The 17,650-nt window shown below is 36.5% G+C and overlaps 1 protein-coding gene across 4 annotated transcripts in view; it reads right to left on the minus strand.

Annotated features, from left to right (window-relative positions):
- The window catches only part of SLC25A12 (solute carrier family 25 (aspartate/glutamate carrier), member 12), a 259,334-nt gene that overhangs the window by 45,071 nt on the left and 196,613 nt on the right, over positions 1–17,650 (minus strand). For 3 of the 4 annotated variants that reach the window (XM_008576591.1, XM_008576589.1, XM_008576590.1), the window contains exons 4-5: positions 10,760–10,875; positions 2,121–2,260 (exon numbers count right to left, since the gene is read on the minus strand). In XM_008576591.1, the coding sequence (XP_008574813.1) occupies positions 2,121–2,260; positions 10,760–10,875 (256 nt within the window). Of the gene's footprint in view, positions 1–2,120; positions 2,261–5,806; positions 5,911–10,759; positions 10,876–17,650 lie in introns of those variants that run through there. The other variant, XM_008576592.1, reaches the window with a different exon arrangement.

The following is a 17,650-nucleotide window of genomic DNA, read 5'->3' on the forward strand; positions in this document are numbered from 1 at the left end:
GATCATAAATTTAATATTTAGTAGTCCTAGAAAAGGAAAAAAGTGGAATAAAAAAATGAAAATTTTCAAGAATTGAAGTACTTAAGTTTTAAGATTAGAAAAGCCCACCAAATGAAGAGCCCAGCAAAATGAGTAAAAATAAACATACGAAGGAATATCATCATGAAATTTCAGAATACTGAAAAAAAAGAAAAGAATCTTAAAACCCTCCAGAGTGGAAAAAAGAAGTTTCAAACTGAATCAAGAATGAGAGTGGTGCTGGGCCGAGCCCGTGGCACACTTGGGAGAGTGCGGTGCTGGGAGCGCAGTAGCGCTCCCGCCGCGGGTTCGGGTCCTATATAGGGATGGCCGGTGCGCTCACTGGCTGAGTGTGGTGCGGCCAGTCTCAAAAAGGACAAAAAAAAAAAAAAAAAAAGAATGAGAGTGGTGCTGAATTCTCAGTGGCAACACTGGAAACTAGAAAACAAAAGAGAAATGCTTCCAAAATTATGAGGAAAATAAATTCCTACTATAACTCAGTACTCAGCCAAACTATTTAAGTATAATGATGGAGTAAGAGGTTTTCAGATATAAAAAGTCTCAAAAAGTTTTTATTTTACTTTCCTTAGGAAGACTCCACAGGAAGTATTCCACCAAAAAGAAGTAAGCCATGATAAAGAAAGAGATGAAATCCAGCAAACAGGAGACTCAACAGAAAGGCAAATAGATTCTCAAAGATCAAGGTAAAGGAAGATCAAAGAATGACAGCTATGCAGTAAGCTTACAAAGTCAGGCTTCTCACCATGAAGCAGGTCAGAAAGCACCAGGAAAAAGAGGCAGCTGCTGTGAAAAACAGTCTGGTGTTAAACATAAAATTACCATATGACCCAGCAATTCTACTCTAAGGTGTAAATCCGAAAGAACTGAAAACAGATTCAAACAAATATTTGTATATGAATGCTCATAGCAGCACTACTCACAATTGCCAAAAGGTGGGAACAACCCAAATGTCCATCAACTGTCGAATGGATAGACAAAATATGGTATATTCATATAATGAAATATTATTCAGCTATAAAAATGAATGAAGTACTGACACATGCTACAACATGGATAACATTCTGCTAAGTAAAAAAAAACAGACACAAAAGGTCATATTGTACGATTCCATTTATATGAAATATCCAGGATAGGTGAATTCACAGAAACAGAAAGCAGATTGGTGGTTGACAGAATCTGGAGGACGCAGGAATGGTAAGTGACTGATTAACGGGTACAGGGAGGGCTGGCCAGTTAGCTCAGTTAATTAGAATGCAGTGTTATAGCACCAAGGTCAAGGGTTCAGATCCCTGTACTTGCAAGCCACCAAAACAAACAAAACAAAAAAAGCAGTGGGTACAAGGTTATGCTTTTGGGGTAATGAAAATGGTTTGGAACTAGATAGAGGTGGCTGCAAAACACTGTGAATATATGAAATTGTAAACCTTTAAATGGTTAATTTTATGTTATGCTACTTTTATCTCAATTTTTTTTTTTTTTTAAAGAAAGAAAGCTCCTGGAAAGCTCCAAGAAGATTAAACTGATAGAATACCTAATGTGTTTTAACCATATTAAAAAGAGATTTTAATAACAGGGAAAAGTTTAAGGACAAGTTAGCATTAGAATCAAAACAAATAAAAGCTAGAAATTCAAAGAAAAGTAATACATTTAGTTATGAATAGTATTTACAAAATTACACTAATTCACATGATTACAAAACTAAGCAGAATCAAGACATAATTATATGGGGGGAGCGGGAGGACGGAAAATGTCCAAGTCTGTGGTAGGGAGAGAGATGAGAAAAACTAGCTACTGATCTTCCATAGTTAGAATTCAATTAAAAAAAAAAAAAACCTAAAAGTAAAAAAATTAAAAGGTAGAGGTGCCAACACAAGTTTACTATCTAAATACATGTACGTAAACACTGAAAGAAACAGCTATAAGAATTTAAGGAAGTTGCTTCTCATTAGTGGAGAATAAAAAATGGGGGTGAAATGCTACAGGAAACTTCTATTTTTGTAAGAAATTTAATAAAAAATAAAAGGGAAGGAGATAAAGGAAGAATAGTATATATTTACACCAGTTTTGAAAACTAAGCTTACCTGGAGAAACTGTGTGAATTCTGTGTAGTTAAGATGCTTCTTCCGGTTATGCCCAAAATGCAGTCGAATAAATTCACAGTCCCAGTTAAAAGGGATATGATGATGAATAATTGTCTGTCCAAAAATTTCTTTCACATTTTCTTAAAAGGGAAAACAAAAATAAATCAATTATATCTGGAATAAGTAATTTAATCCACTGCAATGTTCCTACAGAAAAAAATTAAGAGAAGTTTTAAAAGTCAATAGCATCTGCATCTATATGATTAACTGCAAATTTTTTTGTCTGCCCAGAAACCCATGCACAGGAAGACAACTGATGCAAAACATCATTTTACATTTAAGATTGTGTACCATTACATAGAAGGCCGTGAGATTCTTAATTTCTCTTGATTTGATTTTAATTAGGAAGTGATTTATATCTTGCAATATAAATGACTGCTACTTTATACTCCAGTATAAAATCAATAGTGTTTTCCCGGTTTCTCAAGGAGTCAAATTAAGCCCTTTATCGGAAGCATGAATACCTAAATTACAGTATAATGCAATATTTGTCATACTAAGTATGGTTTGATTGAGGCTTGATTATTACATTCACACTAGCCTGAATATGTCTATTGAAGATAGGTATAAGAAATACTACCAAAAGCATATCATTAGCTCAGCAGCAAGCACCTTATTAAAAGCTTTGGATATTGTCAAAAATATGATCTTGACACAAAGCTTCCAAATCCCCATAAAATCCATGATTATTAGTCTGAACTATTAAAATATTTTAAGATAAGTGATTTTAGTGATTCACTTTTAAATAAAGAACTAAACATGGTACACTAACTTTTAGATAGGAACCAGTCACACTGTGTAATACATACAACCAAAGCCTCTCTGGCAGCTTGTCTTCATGCACTAATGTCATTCACTTTCTTACACAGTTCTACATTTATTGTAGAAATCAATTCACAAATGACTGGTACTTTAACAAGCATAGACTGGATAGACTGACTTAGAAGCTCATGCCAAAAAAAAAAAAAATTCATTAACAAAGTTAAGAAAGCAGGAAGCCTGTTTTACTGATGTCTTAAGAACAAAATTATTTTCAAATTTAAGCCAATTTTATTAGTGAAAGGGTTTTACTATTAACAGGTATCATTATGCTAGAGAATTAGTAAATACAAGTTAGATGTTTTATTATCTCCTCCAAATACACTATTTTCTCTGATTTCTGCAAACTCTTTGAATAAGATACTGATCTCATATTGTAAATGGCTTAATGGATTCCCTTTAGTTATATATACCCTTTTTCTTAATAAAAGCATTACTACTGAAGTGGCTGAGGATAAGAATCCTGAACTGGAAATCCTACCAGTCTGGACTCAATATAATGGCTATGAATAGATTACAGCAATCAGCAAAGTTGGAAGAAGGCATTGGATGTCACTGGGGAGATGGGATTCTCTTCTTTTCTTTCAGACGGAATGCAGGATTCATTTTCTGTCTAAGCGACAATTTATTCAGAGTTTTCAGATCACATCAAGTATTTTTACCTTACATAAGCACAAACTAAATATATGAGTTTTTGTTTCTAAAAGCAAAGAATTAACTCAATAGCAATTCATGGGATCCTGGTTTCTAACCAACACAAAAACTTATCCTTAAATTAATATAAAACTTCAAGTTGTAATATATGTTAAAGTTTATAAGATAATTAAAATAAGGGCTGTGAAAAATATTTAATGCTAAAAATATTACGGCAGATCAGCAAAGATTTTTAAGGATCCTTCTAATTTATTAATCAGCTGCTTCTATTCCCAAATTAATTTAATTTCTTATTTTTAAGAAATTAACAAAAAAAGCATTCAACTAAAAAAAGTGGAAAAATAAATGGAGAGCAGAAACAAATTACTACATTTAATTAAGTAATATTAATTATTAAAGGGAATAAATTATTTCACAGGAACCTTTATTTTAAAGATTACAACTCCCAAAACAATTATTTCATAAGAAATGAACATATTGCTACCTAGATAATTTTTATATAGTGGTGGAATAAAATGAAATCCCTTTTATATGGTCAGAAAATCAGAATTTCAATTATGAAACTGTATCAAATAAAGTCAGATTCAAAAGCTTTCAAACTAAGAAAATTGACCTATAAAAATGTTTTTCTACTGTCACAAAAAAGATTTCTAAATTTACAGTGTACAATTTATATTTGGAAAAATATGTCTATAATAAAAGCTTTAACTAGAAATGCTATTTCATAAACTTCCTAGCAATCTCCAAATAAGTGTTTAGAACGTCTTTGAAACAATTAAAATGATGGCCTAAATTACTCATGGTAATCTCCCCAAATACAGAAGTGTCATTTCCCACAAGTATTTGTTTGGATATTTTTTTTTATTAAAAAAATTTTTGAACATTCACTTGTACACTTTGGGGGGTTACAGTGTGTTGTTTCAGTACATGCATATACTGCACAATGATTCACTTAGGGTAGATAGCATAGTTTTGTACCTGTTAGTCCATGTTTGGACATTTCCTACTTCTCCCAAAGTGGTCACTTGACAGCTCTGTATACGGTTTCATTATGATCATTATTAAATGCTGTGGTTTAACTAACCCCCAGATACTTCTAATTATTTCAGCCATGTCACAGGCTACAACCATAGTTACTAGAACTAATAACATTTCAAACCTATTTGGCATCTCTTGAAATCTGTTCTACTTCTCATCTGTTATTATTTCCACTACCAATTGCCTGAGGCTGATTCAGGAACATCACAGAAATAATTAGTACAACTATAGTTTCAAAGTCCAATTCATAATCACCACCTTACTTTTACCAGGATGTGCTTACCAAAAAAAAATTATATAAAAGCTCCAGAACTGGAGAGCTTATACTTGTACCAGGCAACAGCTCAAACAGCTGATGTTCTTGTCTTACCCAGTTTTATCAAGTCCTGCAGACATGAAAGAGAATACCAATAATCTCAACTATACCCAATACATCTAACTAAAACTGCATAGCAAATTCCTGCCCCCCCCCCCCCCGCCCCTTGAGAGAATCCCGTCTTTCCAGTGGCAAACAAGGATCTTAAGCTCTAAACAGCACTCCTTAAAAATGCTATTTCAGCGGCCATAGTTCTGGCTTAGATGAAAGGGATAAGACAGTTATATCTTCCTAGCAGCAAGATCATGATCTAGTGTTTTATATTAGGTTGGCACTGCTAAGAGAAATAGGAATCCATTTGTTTTCTGACATACAGAAAACAACAGACCACTTTTTCACTTCCTGCAGAGCATGGGCTTATGAAAGGGATAGTTTATAATTCCATTGAAAAGGGAATTGGAGCCAGATACAAAAGTAGCCTGTCATTATGTTCTCTTTGCTCAAAGGAAAGGAGCACAATGATTTGTCAGGAGGGCAGGTAATGGTGACAACTATGGTCAAGTAAAAATGTTCACAGACATGTAACATTAGTCAGTTTACCTGTATCAGTCACTTATGATGATTAGACTAGATGAAAAAACATTGAAGCATATATATTATGTAAATATGTCTTAACAGAGGTTTTAACTTCCCCAGCAGCCCACACTGTGTCTCCCCATGTCATCCACCCTCATCCCTCCCCTGGTTCTTATGGGAGCTTCCTACTGGTCTTGTTCACCTTTCTGCAGTACAAAATTACCTCTGACCGGGGCTGGCACTCTTCTCCAAGACTGCCACCATGCCTGTTCCATGAATGAGCCTGGAAGGAGCTGCTGTACCAACGGTGTGGCCAGAGAACTCCTCCTGTAGGTATACAAGCCATCAGCCCTGTGACACAGCCCACCTACCATCAGCCCAATGACATCCTGTTTCCAAGGATTCCAGCCCAGCAGGAGCCACTGCTTCCAGCTTATAGGCTTGAGACCGAACATTCTTATTGTCAGGGGAAAAATTCCTCAACAGCTGAGTTTCACTCGCTCAGTTCGTAAAGTGAAGTCAGAGGTTTTAGGACTCCCACCACAAACAGTGAATATCCTTGTGTATAACTGAACAAAAATGATTGTGAGACTTGTGGAAGTGAAAAGTTTTTCAATGAAGGAAAAATTAGGGGGGAAGAAGAGGAACAACTAGGAAGCCAGTGAAGAAAACAAAGGAAAACAAACAACAACAAAAAGACCAGCAATAGGAACTTGTAGAGGAAGTCCCAACCAACATAGCATGTAGACTCAGTCCCAGACATCTGGGTTCTACTCCTGGGTGGGTCATTAGTTTCCTGGGTGATCTCCTCTGTTTCTCTGGGGGAAAAGTATTTCTATTATCCCTTTACCTACCTCCAGAAGAGACTACTGTAAAATCAATCAATAGAGTAGTCCTGCTGCCAAATATATGTAAAGGCCCATTTCTTAGGAAAGATGAGCTTACATTTAGAGTATCTGTTACTATAGAAGCTAGAAGCTTCATCAGTCTGTCATCAAACAGCATAAAAACTAATAACACTGCACCCTTTTTGTTACCTCAAACTCTATAAACTACTCTAGTAGCCGTGAGTGTTAAAAAAAACCTTCTCTGTGATATCTGAGAGCAATACAAAGAAAAGAATCTCAAAAATTCTTCCTTATTTAATTTGAACACCCAGGTGAAGCTCTGCTTCTTACCAAATTAAACTAGGTGTTTATTACCATTAGAATTTCATATTATTCCATATCTCTAGCTTTGTTTCTGCTGAGAAAGGGTACAACATTTTTCATTTCTATGCTTCTATCTCCTCACTTTCTAAATAATAGCAATGGTTATGCCTAAATAACCTCAATCTATTCCTCCCTTCAGGGAAAAAGATCCTATTTCAGAGACACAAATGAAACACATTTTTTTCCTATACGCATTAAGTCAAATGGAATCCCTGATTTTTGAGGGTTCTACAGTCAGGGGTAGAGGATGTACCTTTGGAAAAGTTCACTTTGAAGAGTTCCCATTACTAGGTAAACACTTGGGAACACAATGTTAATGAATTTTTAATAGAGAACTTAGAACATATAACATGTTTCATACCCATTTATTGGTCAATAAACAAGAGTTTGCTGTTTTGTTGTTGTATTTGTTTTTTTGAAGAATGATTATATCTTTGTTAAAGCAGTAGGCTTTTTTGTTTTCTTTTTAAAATTTGGGACAAATGCATGGCAGCTATTGACAACACAATGTAGTATAACTGCTTATCTAAGTTACCTCAAACTAATTCTATCAAGCAGGACATCCAGTACGTGAGACCAAGGCAAATTTATACTGTATCTAGCACACACCAGTCATGCAATGGCCCCTACAAGGCTCATGCCACCTGGCAGTTAACAGATATACAAGCCATTAAGTGATTATCCACTGCATGCGTTAGAAGTTTTATTAACGGAACATCAAAGAGAAAACAACTAATGGTTTTATTCACTCTTTAAAAAACTCTAGTACCCATCTCCTGAGCTTTCGCATTCCGATAGATTACCAAGGCCTCAATTTAATTCCTCTCTCCCAGAGTGGAGGCATCTCTAACAACAAAAAACCCTTGTCTAGCACTCTAATAAATGTTCAGTATTGCTATTTATATCAATACCACTTGCAAAGATACACACAGTTTAAGTATATATAATTTAATGTGTATAAAAAGCATATCTAAAAAACAAAAGCATAGATGAGAACAATATATACACGTATACAGGTAACATCATCATCATAGTCCATAAGAGATAATGATGGCATAATATTTTTCCCCACTCTGTCACACATTGCACCAATATTCTCTCCCAGCTTTCTTTCCTCATGTGCACATGAGAAAATTATACTTGAAATAGCTCCAAACTAGAAAGCATAAGGCCATTTGGTGAAAAGAACTTAATTCTAGTTAGAATGGATCTAAAATTTCTTTTTACCTAAATATGTGTCTATAACTATAAAAGCACAATTCATTTTATGAAGTGTGTACAAACATGAAAAATGACCTTCACCACAGAACCAAATCACTATAAAAATAAACTCCAAGTTAATTATTTCCTTATGCAGAAATTTTGTAGTCTCGAATACAACCTGAAATAAGTGGGCCTTAGAAATCTTGCTAAAATGGCATATAAGAACAGTTTCAGTGCTTTTCTTCTTTTCTTAAAAATATAAAACTAAACTTCCTCTCTTTTATTATGATTCCTTTCATTTTAGTTAAGAAAACTTGTCTGAAAATGGATCCTCAACACTAGGGAGGCAGGGAAGGAAGGGGAAATGGTCAAGGTCCTTAGGAAGCAGATAAACACCGTCAAGAGAGCCATCCAGCTGGCCAGAGACCCCAGGGATGATGTCCAAAGGAGGGAGCAGCTTTTCTTACTCCATAATAATCTTCCTGTCCCTAGATTATGGGCAGAAGAATGAAAGCAAGATTTTGGAGGGTTCATATATTGAGTTCCTACCAGATCCTAAAACTGATTTGTTTTGTTTTTGATCCTAATTATATTTCTTGAAATCCTAACTCATAACTCACAGTCTGAGAGAAGAATAAAAGACCTATGAAATGTTAAAGTTGGGATCTAGTAACTACAAACTTTCATTCACATGAAATAAAGTGTGTATAAACCATCCAGCTATTTCCTACACTCATTTTAATCTACTAATCAATGACAGCACAGGTTTCTATTGCTAGTCTGCTGGACGAAGTAACTTGAGTGACTTATTTTTTAAAAGAAGTTGGGAAAAGTAACCAAATGGAGCAGACACAAAGAACTATGATACCAGGGTAGGGGGACAAAATAAATTAGAATTTGTTTTTGAGAAATCTAACTTTTTAACGCACACATGATATAAGCACAGGTATACTATAACTAACTCAAACATGTGTATCAAGTTGTTTCCTAAGCATTTCTGTACCACATCTGGAAGTGAGACACATATGTGTGATACCTACTGAAAATAGAGAATACAGCATTCTTAGTAGTACAGGGTTAATGCTGAATGAGGGGATAACAGAGGTTTTGTGTTTTAAACTACAAACTCGAGGTGTTTCTGAGGAAAGTCAACATCCCTCAGGAGGCAAAATGGCCAGAGTTTGCTCCAAAGCAAGGAGAATGCCAAGCTAAGGCATAAAGTCCTCTGCGTAGTATTTACACAGGAAAGTCTTCTCATACAGAAGACAATTGGATTAATGGGCAGAAGGAAGGAAGCAATCAGTGCCAAGCTGTAAAATGTGCCCACCAAGGTTATAGCCAAGGTGACACTGGTCCTTCTGATTTATTTGTATTTTCTCACCATTCTCCCCACAATAGTGATAATACTTCTTCCTCAGGCTTAACTAAAGGGCATCTGTTTTACAATTCAAATACCACAGTGAATAAATATTTAATTCTGTGGCTCAGGGAAAGCCCAATTTTCAAAGGTTTCTCTACAAATATTCGCACCAAATCACACCATAAAAGGGGCTCAAGTTCAGTTTGCCAGATGTAAATGTTCTGGAGACCTGTTTTATAACAATGTGAATATACTTAACACTAACCCTACTGAACTGTGCATTTAAAAAATGGTTAAAATGGGGGCCGGCCCCGGCCCGGTGGCACACTGCTATAGTGCACTGCTTGAGAGCGTGGTGGCGCTCCCGCCGAGGGTTCAGATCCCACATACAGACCAGTTCCCACTCACTGGCTGAGTGAGGCACAGGAGCAACACCGAGGGTTGTGATCCCGTTGCTGGTCCCGGTCCGGTACGGGGGCAACACTGAGGGTTGCGATCCGTTGCCGGACACGGAAAAAGACAAAAAAAAGGAAAAAAAAAAAAAAAAGGTTAAAATGGTAAATTTTATGTTACGTATTTTTTACCACAATTAGAAAAATTTCAAATATCAAAAAAGGGGGCAGGGGCTCAAGGTCTTTGAAAATACTACATTGTTTTTATTAAAAAGGCTGTTGTGGGAAAAATTAGCCAATGTTTTCACTAAACATAAACTATATTTCTGTAAATAAGCATCTTTAAAAATAGAAATCCTACTCTGTACACTTGTGAGACACCAACAGTGTATTCAATATATGTCTACCAAAGGATTTAAATTTAAACTTAAATTTAAATTGATTTAAATCAATTTCCACATCCAACTCAGATGGTAATTTTAGTATTTTACCCTTGTTTCCTAAAACCAAAAATCTAAAATGGGGGTTCAAAGAACATTAACTGATCTTGCTTTAACTGCCTTCTTCAGTCCCATTCTTGGTGTTAAAATGACAGCAGCAATTTTCCAAAGATGCTATAGAGAATCACTGAACTCTCTATCCAAAAATCCCTTAAAGAAGGAGAAGACTGCTTGATGTTGTTCATGGCTGACTTAATAAAGAATTTTGTTCAAGCTGGCCCAGAACAAGAAAATTTTACACCACCTATTTTAGGAATGTGATATTGTGAGTGACTCAATGAGCTGAAGCAACAGCATTCCTAGCTTCCTTAATTTTTTGCAATAGTCTAATGCTTTATGGAAAATAAAATCATTTTTATCTGTGTAAGTCCTTTTAGGAAATTAATACTTCACTTATTGACTAGGTCCTAAATAAGCAGAAATCTATACTCAGTTACTAGATTTAGCAATTGAAGACTGGACCAGCATTGCTAACTTTACCTATCATTTATAATCTTTTTTTTCCCTTACCAAATGTGACCTCTCCATTTCCACTCTTGTCAAACAATTGAAAAGCCACTATAAACATGGAATCTGGAGCACATAAAACAGATTCAAATGCCAAAAACTCTTGATAGGAGATCAACCTGGAATAAAATATAAATTGTTATTAGCTGGTAAAGATAGGGAAAACATCAGGCATTTAATTCACCTTTACCATATGAACTATAGCTCAGGATAACCAATAATTGATGAAGGATAGTTTATCTTTTATAGAGGTATTCCAAATAGGAAAAGAAGGAAAGGAAGGAAGGAAGGATTGGAATATTTCCCTCTTGTAAGTCCCTAACAAATTAATGAAACTGGGCAATAATCAATAGTCCCTAACATCACAAAAAGTGAGAACCAGACCAAAAATAATTAAACCTGAATCTGATCAAGTCTCTAAATCAGAGTTTCTCAACCTCACCACTGCTGACATTTTAAATTGAAAAATTCTTGAAGGTACAGTGCCAAATGTCCTACTTAGTTATTGGTAGCACACCCTTTTACTCTCAAGTGGTCTGGTTTGGATAACACATTTATAGTCATCATATCTAAAGGAACAGATGTAATCCTTAATGTGGCTTATAGGCCCGCATACCTCTGATGCATACCTCTGATTTGATGGCTGCATACCTCTTCCCTGTTCTCTGCACTACCGCCACTTTCTCTCAGCTCTTAGAACAAGGCATGGCTCTTTCCACTCAGGGCCATCTCTAAGCAATTCATTCTCCTTGGAATGATCCCACCATCTCCAAGCTTTTGCCCATTTAATTTGCACACACACAGTCCTTACATAGTTCAGCTCAAATATCATTTCCTCAAGAGAACCATTCCAGAGCCCCCAGGTGACTTCACATCCCCTCATTATACACACTTAGCAGCACACTATACTTTTTCAGTGTCCTTTCCACAATTCTTACTAAAATAATTGTGAAATTAATTGTTTAAAGTCTAATTCCCAAGGATTCCCTATCTCAAGAAGACAGGCTCATCATAGAGAACAGATTTGATTCAGAGTAGTGTGAAGTATGCATAAAACAAATATACTTCACAGGGCCTGGTTTTCCAAAGCCTTGCAGTTTCACATATTGACCTTGCAAAGGACATGAAATTTCCCCCAGGCTATATAGTCTCTGTTGTAAGATAAAAAACTGTAAAACAGCAAGGTTGCTGGCTCAAAGACAGACAGGTTGCTGATCGATATGTAAAGATACTGGGAAGCTGTTGTAGGGAGAAGGAATGTTTTCTAAGACCAAGCCTTTTGTTGGTGGATCAACTTAACTTCTTGAAAATTGCATTATGGAATGCCTATTGTTAAACTTGTTAAACTGTACTTAGAAAAAACCCCACCTATGTTCTCTTCCTGTAACTTCCTGGTCTAGAGAATAAATGCGGGACGAGAACCCCAATTTGTGGTTAATTTCCCAAGTGGAAGGAATGCCTCTATCTTGAGGGTTCCAGGAGATTAACCTCTTTTGGGGGCTTCTCACTGCTCAGAAGAGATGGGCTTTGAGTAATCTTTGGCGGCTCCGTCACCCAGGGAAAAAGGGGTGACAAATCCGTGGGAGGCAAAGCAACAGAGTAGTTGTCAATATTCTTAAATAAACTCAGTTTAGAATACTGTATATTATTCAGTATAATATACTTTGTAGAAACACATACTTACTGATATAGTATTAGGAAAATGACTATACATTTTACATTTCATGTCATGTCCCTATTCACATGAAACCTTTTACATTCAAAGCTCCATTTTCTGTTGCTTAAAACACTTTGAAATATGTTTAAATTACAAAAATTGCATTATCTCCAAAGCAATGATACGTACTATGCCTTTGCCCTTTATTGAGGGAAAAGCTTCAAGGCACTGAAAACTATGCCCTCACTGTGTCCATGTAAAGAATACTTGGTGAAATTAGGAGCTTAAATGCCTCGTGAATCCTGGGAGGAGCAATCCAGTAATCAAAACTGCTTAACAGGCCATATGTGTAACACACCTTATGCATTGGTGTATTACTAAAAAAGACAGTAAAACTAGAAAGTGTAGTTATCATTACACAAATTTTAGGGAAGTAAAAACAAATGAAGTTACAACATATCAGGTATTATCGTGACCCTCCACACACTTCTCATAAACAATGATTAATATGTGGCTTTAAGCAAGCTCTGAATGAAACTAAAGATCAATGGTACGGTATCATCTGGAAGTATGAGAACACATAACACAAACACAGTGGTAATGTAGAGCAGGAGTAAGAGAAGACATTCACTTTCAACATATTTCCGAAATTTTTGAAATTTTTATAATGAAGAATTATCAGCATTATTTCTTCTGATTATGAGTAATCTTAAAAATAAAAATAAAAAACAGCTAGGCTAATTATGGGGGGGTAAAAACCTACAACATCTTGATTTTTCCAAAATAGTCTGAGGAATTGGCCATCAAAAATACAACTATCCTGAAATACAGAATACGCAGCTTTAAAACACATTTCATGCTCAGTAGTAAAACTATCTGTATTTATGATAAGAAGTCAAAGACTTTTTCCCATCCAGCAAAGGTCATAAACTGCCGGCTAGCATACTGAATTTTGCACACAGACATGTTTTCTTTGGCATATAAAGTATTATTTTTTTAGTTGTATTCATTACCAACATTAGGAAATCAGAAGATTTCATATAAATATCCAATTTTCTGGTTTCTCCTGATAAATGCAAGTTTGGGCAACACTAGATTTCTGGTCTCAAGTAGCACCGGTCCCCTGCAGCCAAGCAGAAGCTGCCCCCTGCAGAGAGGTGACCAGGGCTCATTGGTTATCTATAGACCACCCTGCCCCTGTGGATTTGAGACTCTTGTTATACAGGTTTCCAACTAAGTAGCACTTTGTTTAATATATAAAGTCTATGGAATTTTCTAAATATCTACATTTTGTCTATTAAAATATTCAAAAAGGCAAGTCATATATTCGTGTAACTTTAGAGCCATAAGCACCCCAGAAAGTACAAAGAAATCCAGTAATTTGCTCAAAGAAATTCAGCAAATCAGTGGGCCTAGTCAAAGACTCCTAACTTCTGCCTTCAGTTTTGCATTCTCCCATTACTGTATACCCTGTGCCCCTTACCAAATTTAAAGTTATAGTTGAAACTAGAAAGAATATTTAGTACCTACTATAAGCAGACCATTATAAGAAGCTACTGGGGGAATACTCAGCCATCTCTCAATGGTAACTCAGCACCTTTGTTATGTAGAGTGATTTAAAGAAAGAAAGGTCAACTAAGAAAACAAATAAAAGCATCAGAAATTTTAAAATAAGTCCCTGAGCATATTATTCAGCCTTAAGAAAGAATTACATTCTGACACATGACACATAGACATGCCTTGAAAACACATGCTAAGTGAAATAAGCCAGACACAAAAGGATAAATACTGTGTTTTCTACTTATATGAGGTACCTAAAACAGTCAAATCCATAAAGACAGAAAGTAGAATAGTGGTTTCCGGAGGGGTTGATAGAGGGAAAGAGGGGAAAGAAGGGAAGAGAATGGGGAGTCACTGTTGAATGGGTATGGAGTTTCAGTACAGGATGATGAAACAGTTCTAGAGAGGGAGAGTGGTAATGGTTGTACAACAGTGTGAATATACTTAAGACCACTGAGCTGTATACTTAAAAATGACTAAAATGGTAAATTTTATGTTATGTATATTTTAACACACACACACACAAAAATTACCTGAGGTTACCCAGGTATGTACATTTGTCAAAACTCAGCAAATGTACCTTTAAGATTTGTTTTCTACTATGTGTAAATTTTAGTTAAAAAAAAACCCTCAAAATAAATACTGAACTCTAGTTAATAACATGCATGCTGAAATATTTAAGAGTGAGTCAATGTCTGCAATTTACTTTGAAGCATATAAAAAAATAAGATGGATTGATAGAAGGATAGAGGGATGGATAGATATATGAAAAAGCAAGCAGAGTCAGATGTTAATGGTAGACTCTGTGATAGGTATGTGGGTGTTCACTGTAAAATTTTTTCCACTTTCCTGAATGTCTGAAAATTTTCATAATAAAATGTTAGGGGGGAATGGGGGGAAAACCGTCTACTTGACAGTCTCTCTACTACTCTCCTTACCTATTTTAAGCCCATAGGCATTATATACAACATTATAATGTAATAATATTTCTAGAAAGCAAGAAATAGTCTGCTTATCTGCTAACATAAAGCAACCATGTTTTGGAATAATTTTTAAAGATCTTTTGCCCTTTATCCTGCCATAAGATTCTTCTATTGATAGAAGGACCTGATCAAGACTTTAAAAGAACAGATGAAAACCACAAGGTACTAACCTGTGTGAAGAAACCATTGATTAGTTCACACCTTAATAGTTTGTTTTCTTTTAATAGGGATGTGGGTACACTTTCACTTTTTACCATACATTATATTGCTGTTTTGAGTTTTCACAAAGAACATGTATTCATTTTATAACTTTGAAATAATGTATTTTATGAATTTGGTATGTGTTTTCTTTTAATATTCTACAAAGTCCCCCCCCCCTTTTTTTTGTCTTTTTTGTGACCGGCGGCACCGCGCTCAACCAGTGAGCGAACCAGCGAACCAGCCATCCCTATATAGGATCCGAACCAGCGGCGGGAGCGCCACTGCGCTCCGAGCGCCGCACTCTCCCGAGTGCGCCATGGGGTCGGCCCACAAAGTCCCTTTTTAATTTACTGAATGGTAACTAGTAAAGTGCCGAGATGTTAATATCTTAATTTTCCAGTTTTTAAAACAACAAAGATTTCTTGGCAAAAAGGGTTTGTCTACATGCATGTGGAATGTAAAGGGAAACACTTGTGAAAAAGTAAAAGAGTAGAAAACTAATTTCCCACATTGTAGGAGAATAGAGCCTCCAGATGAAATTCTGACTAGGGCTAAATATAGAAACTATGGTTCTAGAAGTTATGGCTTCAAACAAGCAACTGCCTAAATATTTTAGATCAGATCACACAATAATAGTCCCTGAGATCTGCATTTAATGCATAAAATCATTTTACTTTTCATCATACAACCAGAACTTCAAAGTTTAAGCCACAGTCCCATAAATACTACTTGGCTAATGGTTTTTACGTTTAGACAACTCATCATGCTATTTGAACCATAAAATGCTGCTTTTACATTGCTCTCCACAGCAAGCACCTGTATCAAAACACTCCTGCTTATTTTATCATCTACTGGCAAATAGGAGATGGGGAATAAGAGAGAGGGAACAGTTATGTGCTAGAAAACATGTGGGGAGAGGGGCAGAGCATAAAAGAGCATGGTACTGATCACTCCTAAGCCAGCTTTTCCCAGACACTTAACAAACTTAACCAAATCACTTAAACTTGTCTATGCTAGTTCTACTCATTCAGACTTGGGTGAACAGAAGTTATACAATATGTTGTCATTTTAAGTTACATACCTATAGGACTCATCATCAAACTACAATAGAACCATGGCACACATCTAGAGAGTGGAAAAGAAATACCAATTGAACTGTTCTAATATTTCATCACTGCCCTGGATAAATGGGTGGGAAACAGAATGAGGGATAAAAGGTAATTTTTTCAAAATGATTATAAGAAGAAAAATGGACTGAAAATTAAGAGAACTAATTTTGTGATAGTAGACCAGTCAATCAACCTCTCTGGATCTCATTTAACTGTTAAGTGAAGAAGGGTTGACTTCTTGGAATAAGCCAAACATTATTAGAGCCTTTGATTCTGTTGAATTAAAATTATAAAAGAAATTTTAACAATGATATTTAGCCTTTTTGAAGTCATAGACCTTATTGAAAATAAGAGATTTCTCCCCAGAAAAGCACAGACACAGATAAAAATACACTCATTTTGCATTGTATTTCAGGAAATTCAGAACCTCTAAAGATCGTAATGAAAAGGAGGCTGAGGATATGTGTATTTCAGAAAATTTCACCCTTCTCTGCTTTTAGAAATAATTTATGTTTCATATACTCATTTATAATTTTTATGACCTAACTCTACAAACGTACTCAATCATAGTGATTTCCTGTATGATCTACCCAATCCCAATCTGACTCATTCTACAGAGGAAAAAAGGAAATTTAAGAAGTTTTTAAAATTTGAAATAGAACACATTTACCTTTTTAAAAGTGAAATGGGTTTTTTTTTTTTTCCTTTTTGTCTTTTTTTGTGTCCGGCAACGGATCGCAACCCTCAGTGTCGCGCCCGTACCGGACCAGGACCGGAAACGGGATCGCAACCCTCGGTGCTGCGCCCGCACCTCGCTCAGCCAGTGAGCGGGAACCGGTCTGTATGTGGGATCCGAACCCTCGGCGGGACACCGCCGCGCTCCCAGCGGCGCACTGTAACAGTGCGCCACCGGGCTGGTCCGTGAAATGGGTTTTTTTTTTTTTTGTCTTTTGTCTTTTTCCGTGTCCGGCAACGGATCGCAACCCTCAGTGTCGCGCCCGTACCGGACCAGGACCGGAAACGGGATCGCAACCCTCGGTGCTGCGCCCGCACCTCGCCCAGCCAGTGAGCGGGAACCGGTCTGTATGTGGGATCCGAACCCTCGGGCGGGAGAGCCACCGCACTTCCCAAGCGGCGCACTTATCCAGTGCACCACCAGGCCGGCCCGTGAAATGGGTTTTTTTTTTTTTTGTCTTTTGTCTTTTTCCGTGTCCGGCAACGGATCGCAACCCTCAGTGTCGCGCCCGTACCGGACCAGGACCGGAAACGGGATCGCAACCCTCGGTGCTGCGCCCGCACCTCGCCCAGCCAGTGAGCGGGAACCGGTCTGTATGTGGGATCCGAACCCTCGGGCGGGAGAGCCACCGCACTTCCCAAGCGGCGC

This window comes from Galeopterus variegatus, unplaced genomic scaffold, assembly GCF_000696425.1.
Source record: "Galeopterus variegatus unplaced genomic scaffold, G_variegatus-3.0.2 Scaffold1370, whole genome shotgun sequence".
In the NCBI taxonomy this organism is placed as follows: Eukaryota; Metazoa; Chordata; class Mammalia; order Dermoptera; family Cynocephalidae; genus Galeopterus; species Galeopterus variegatus.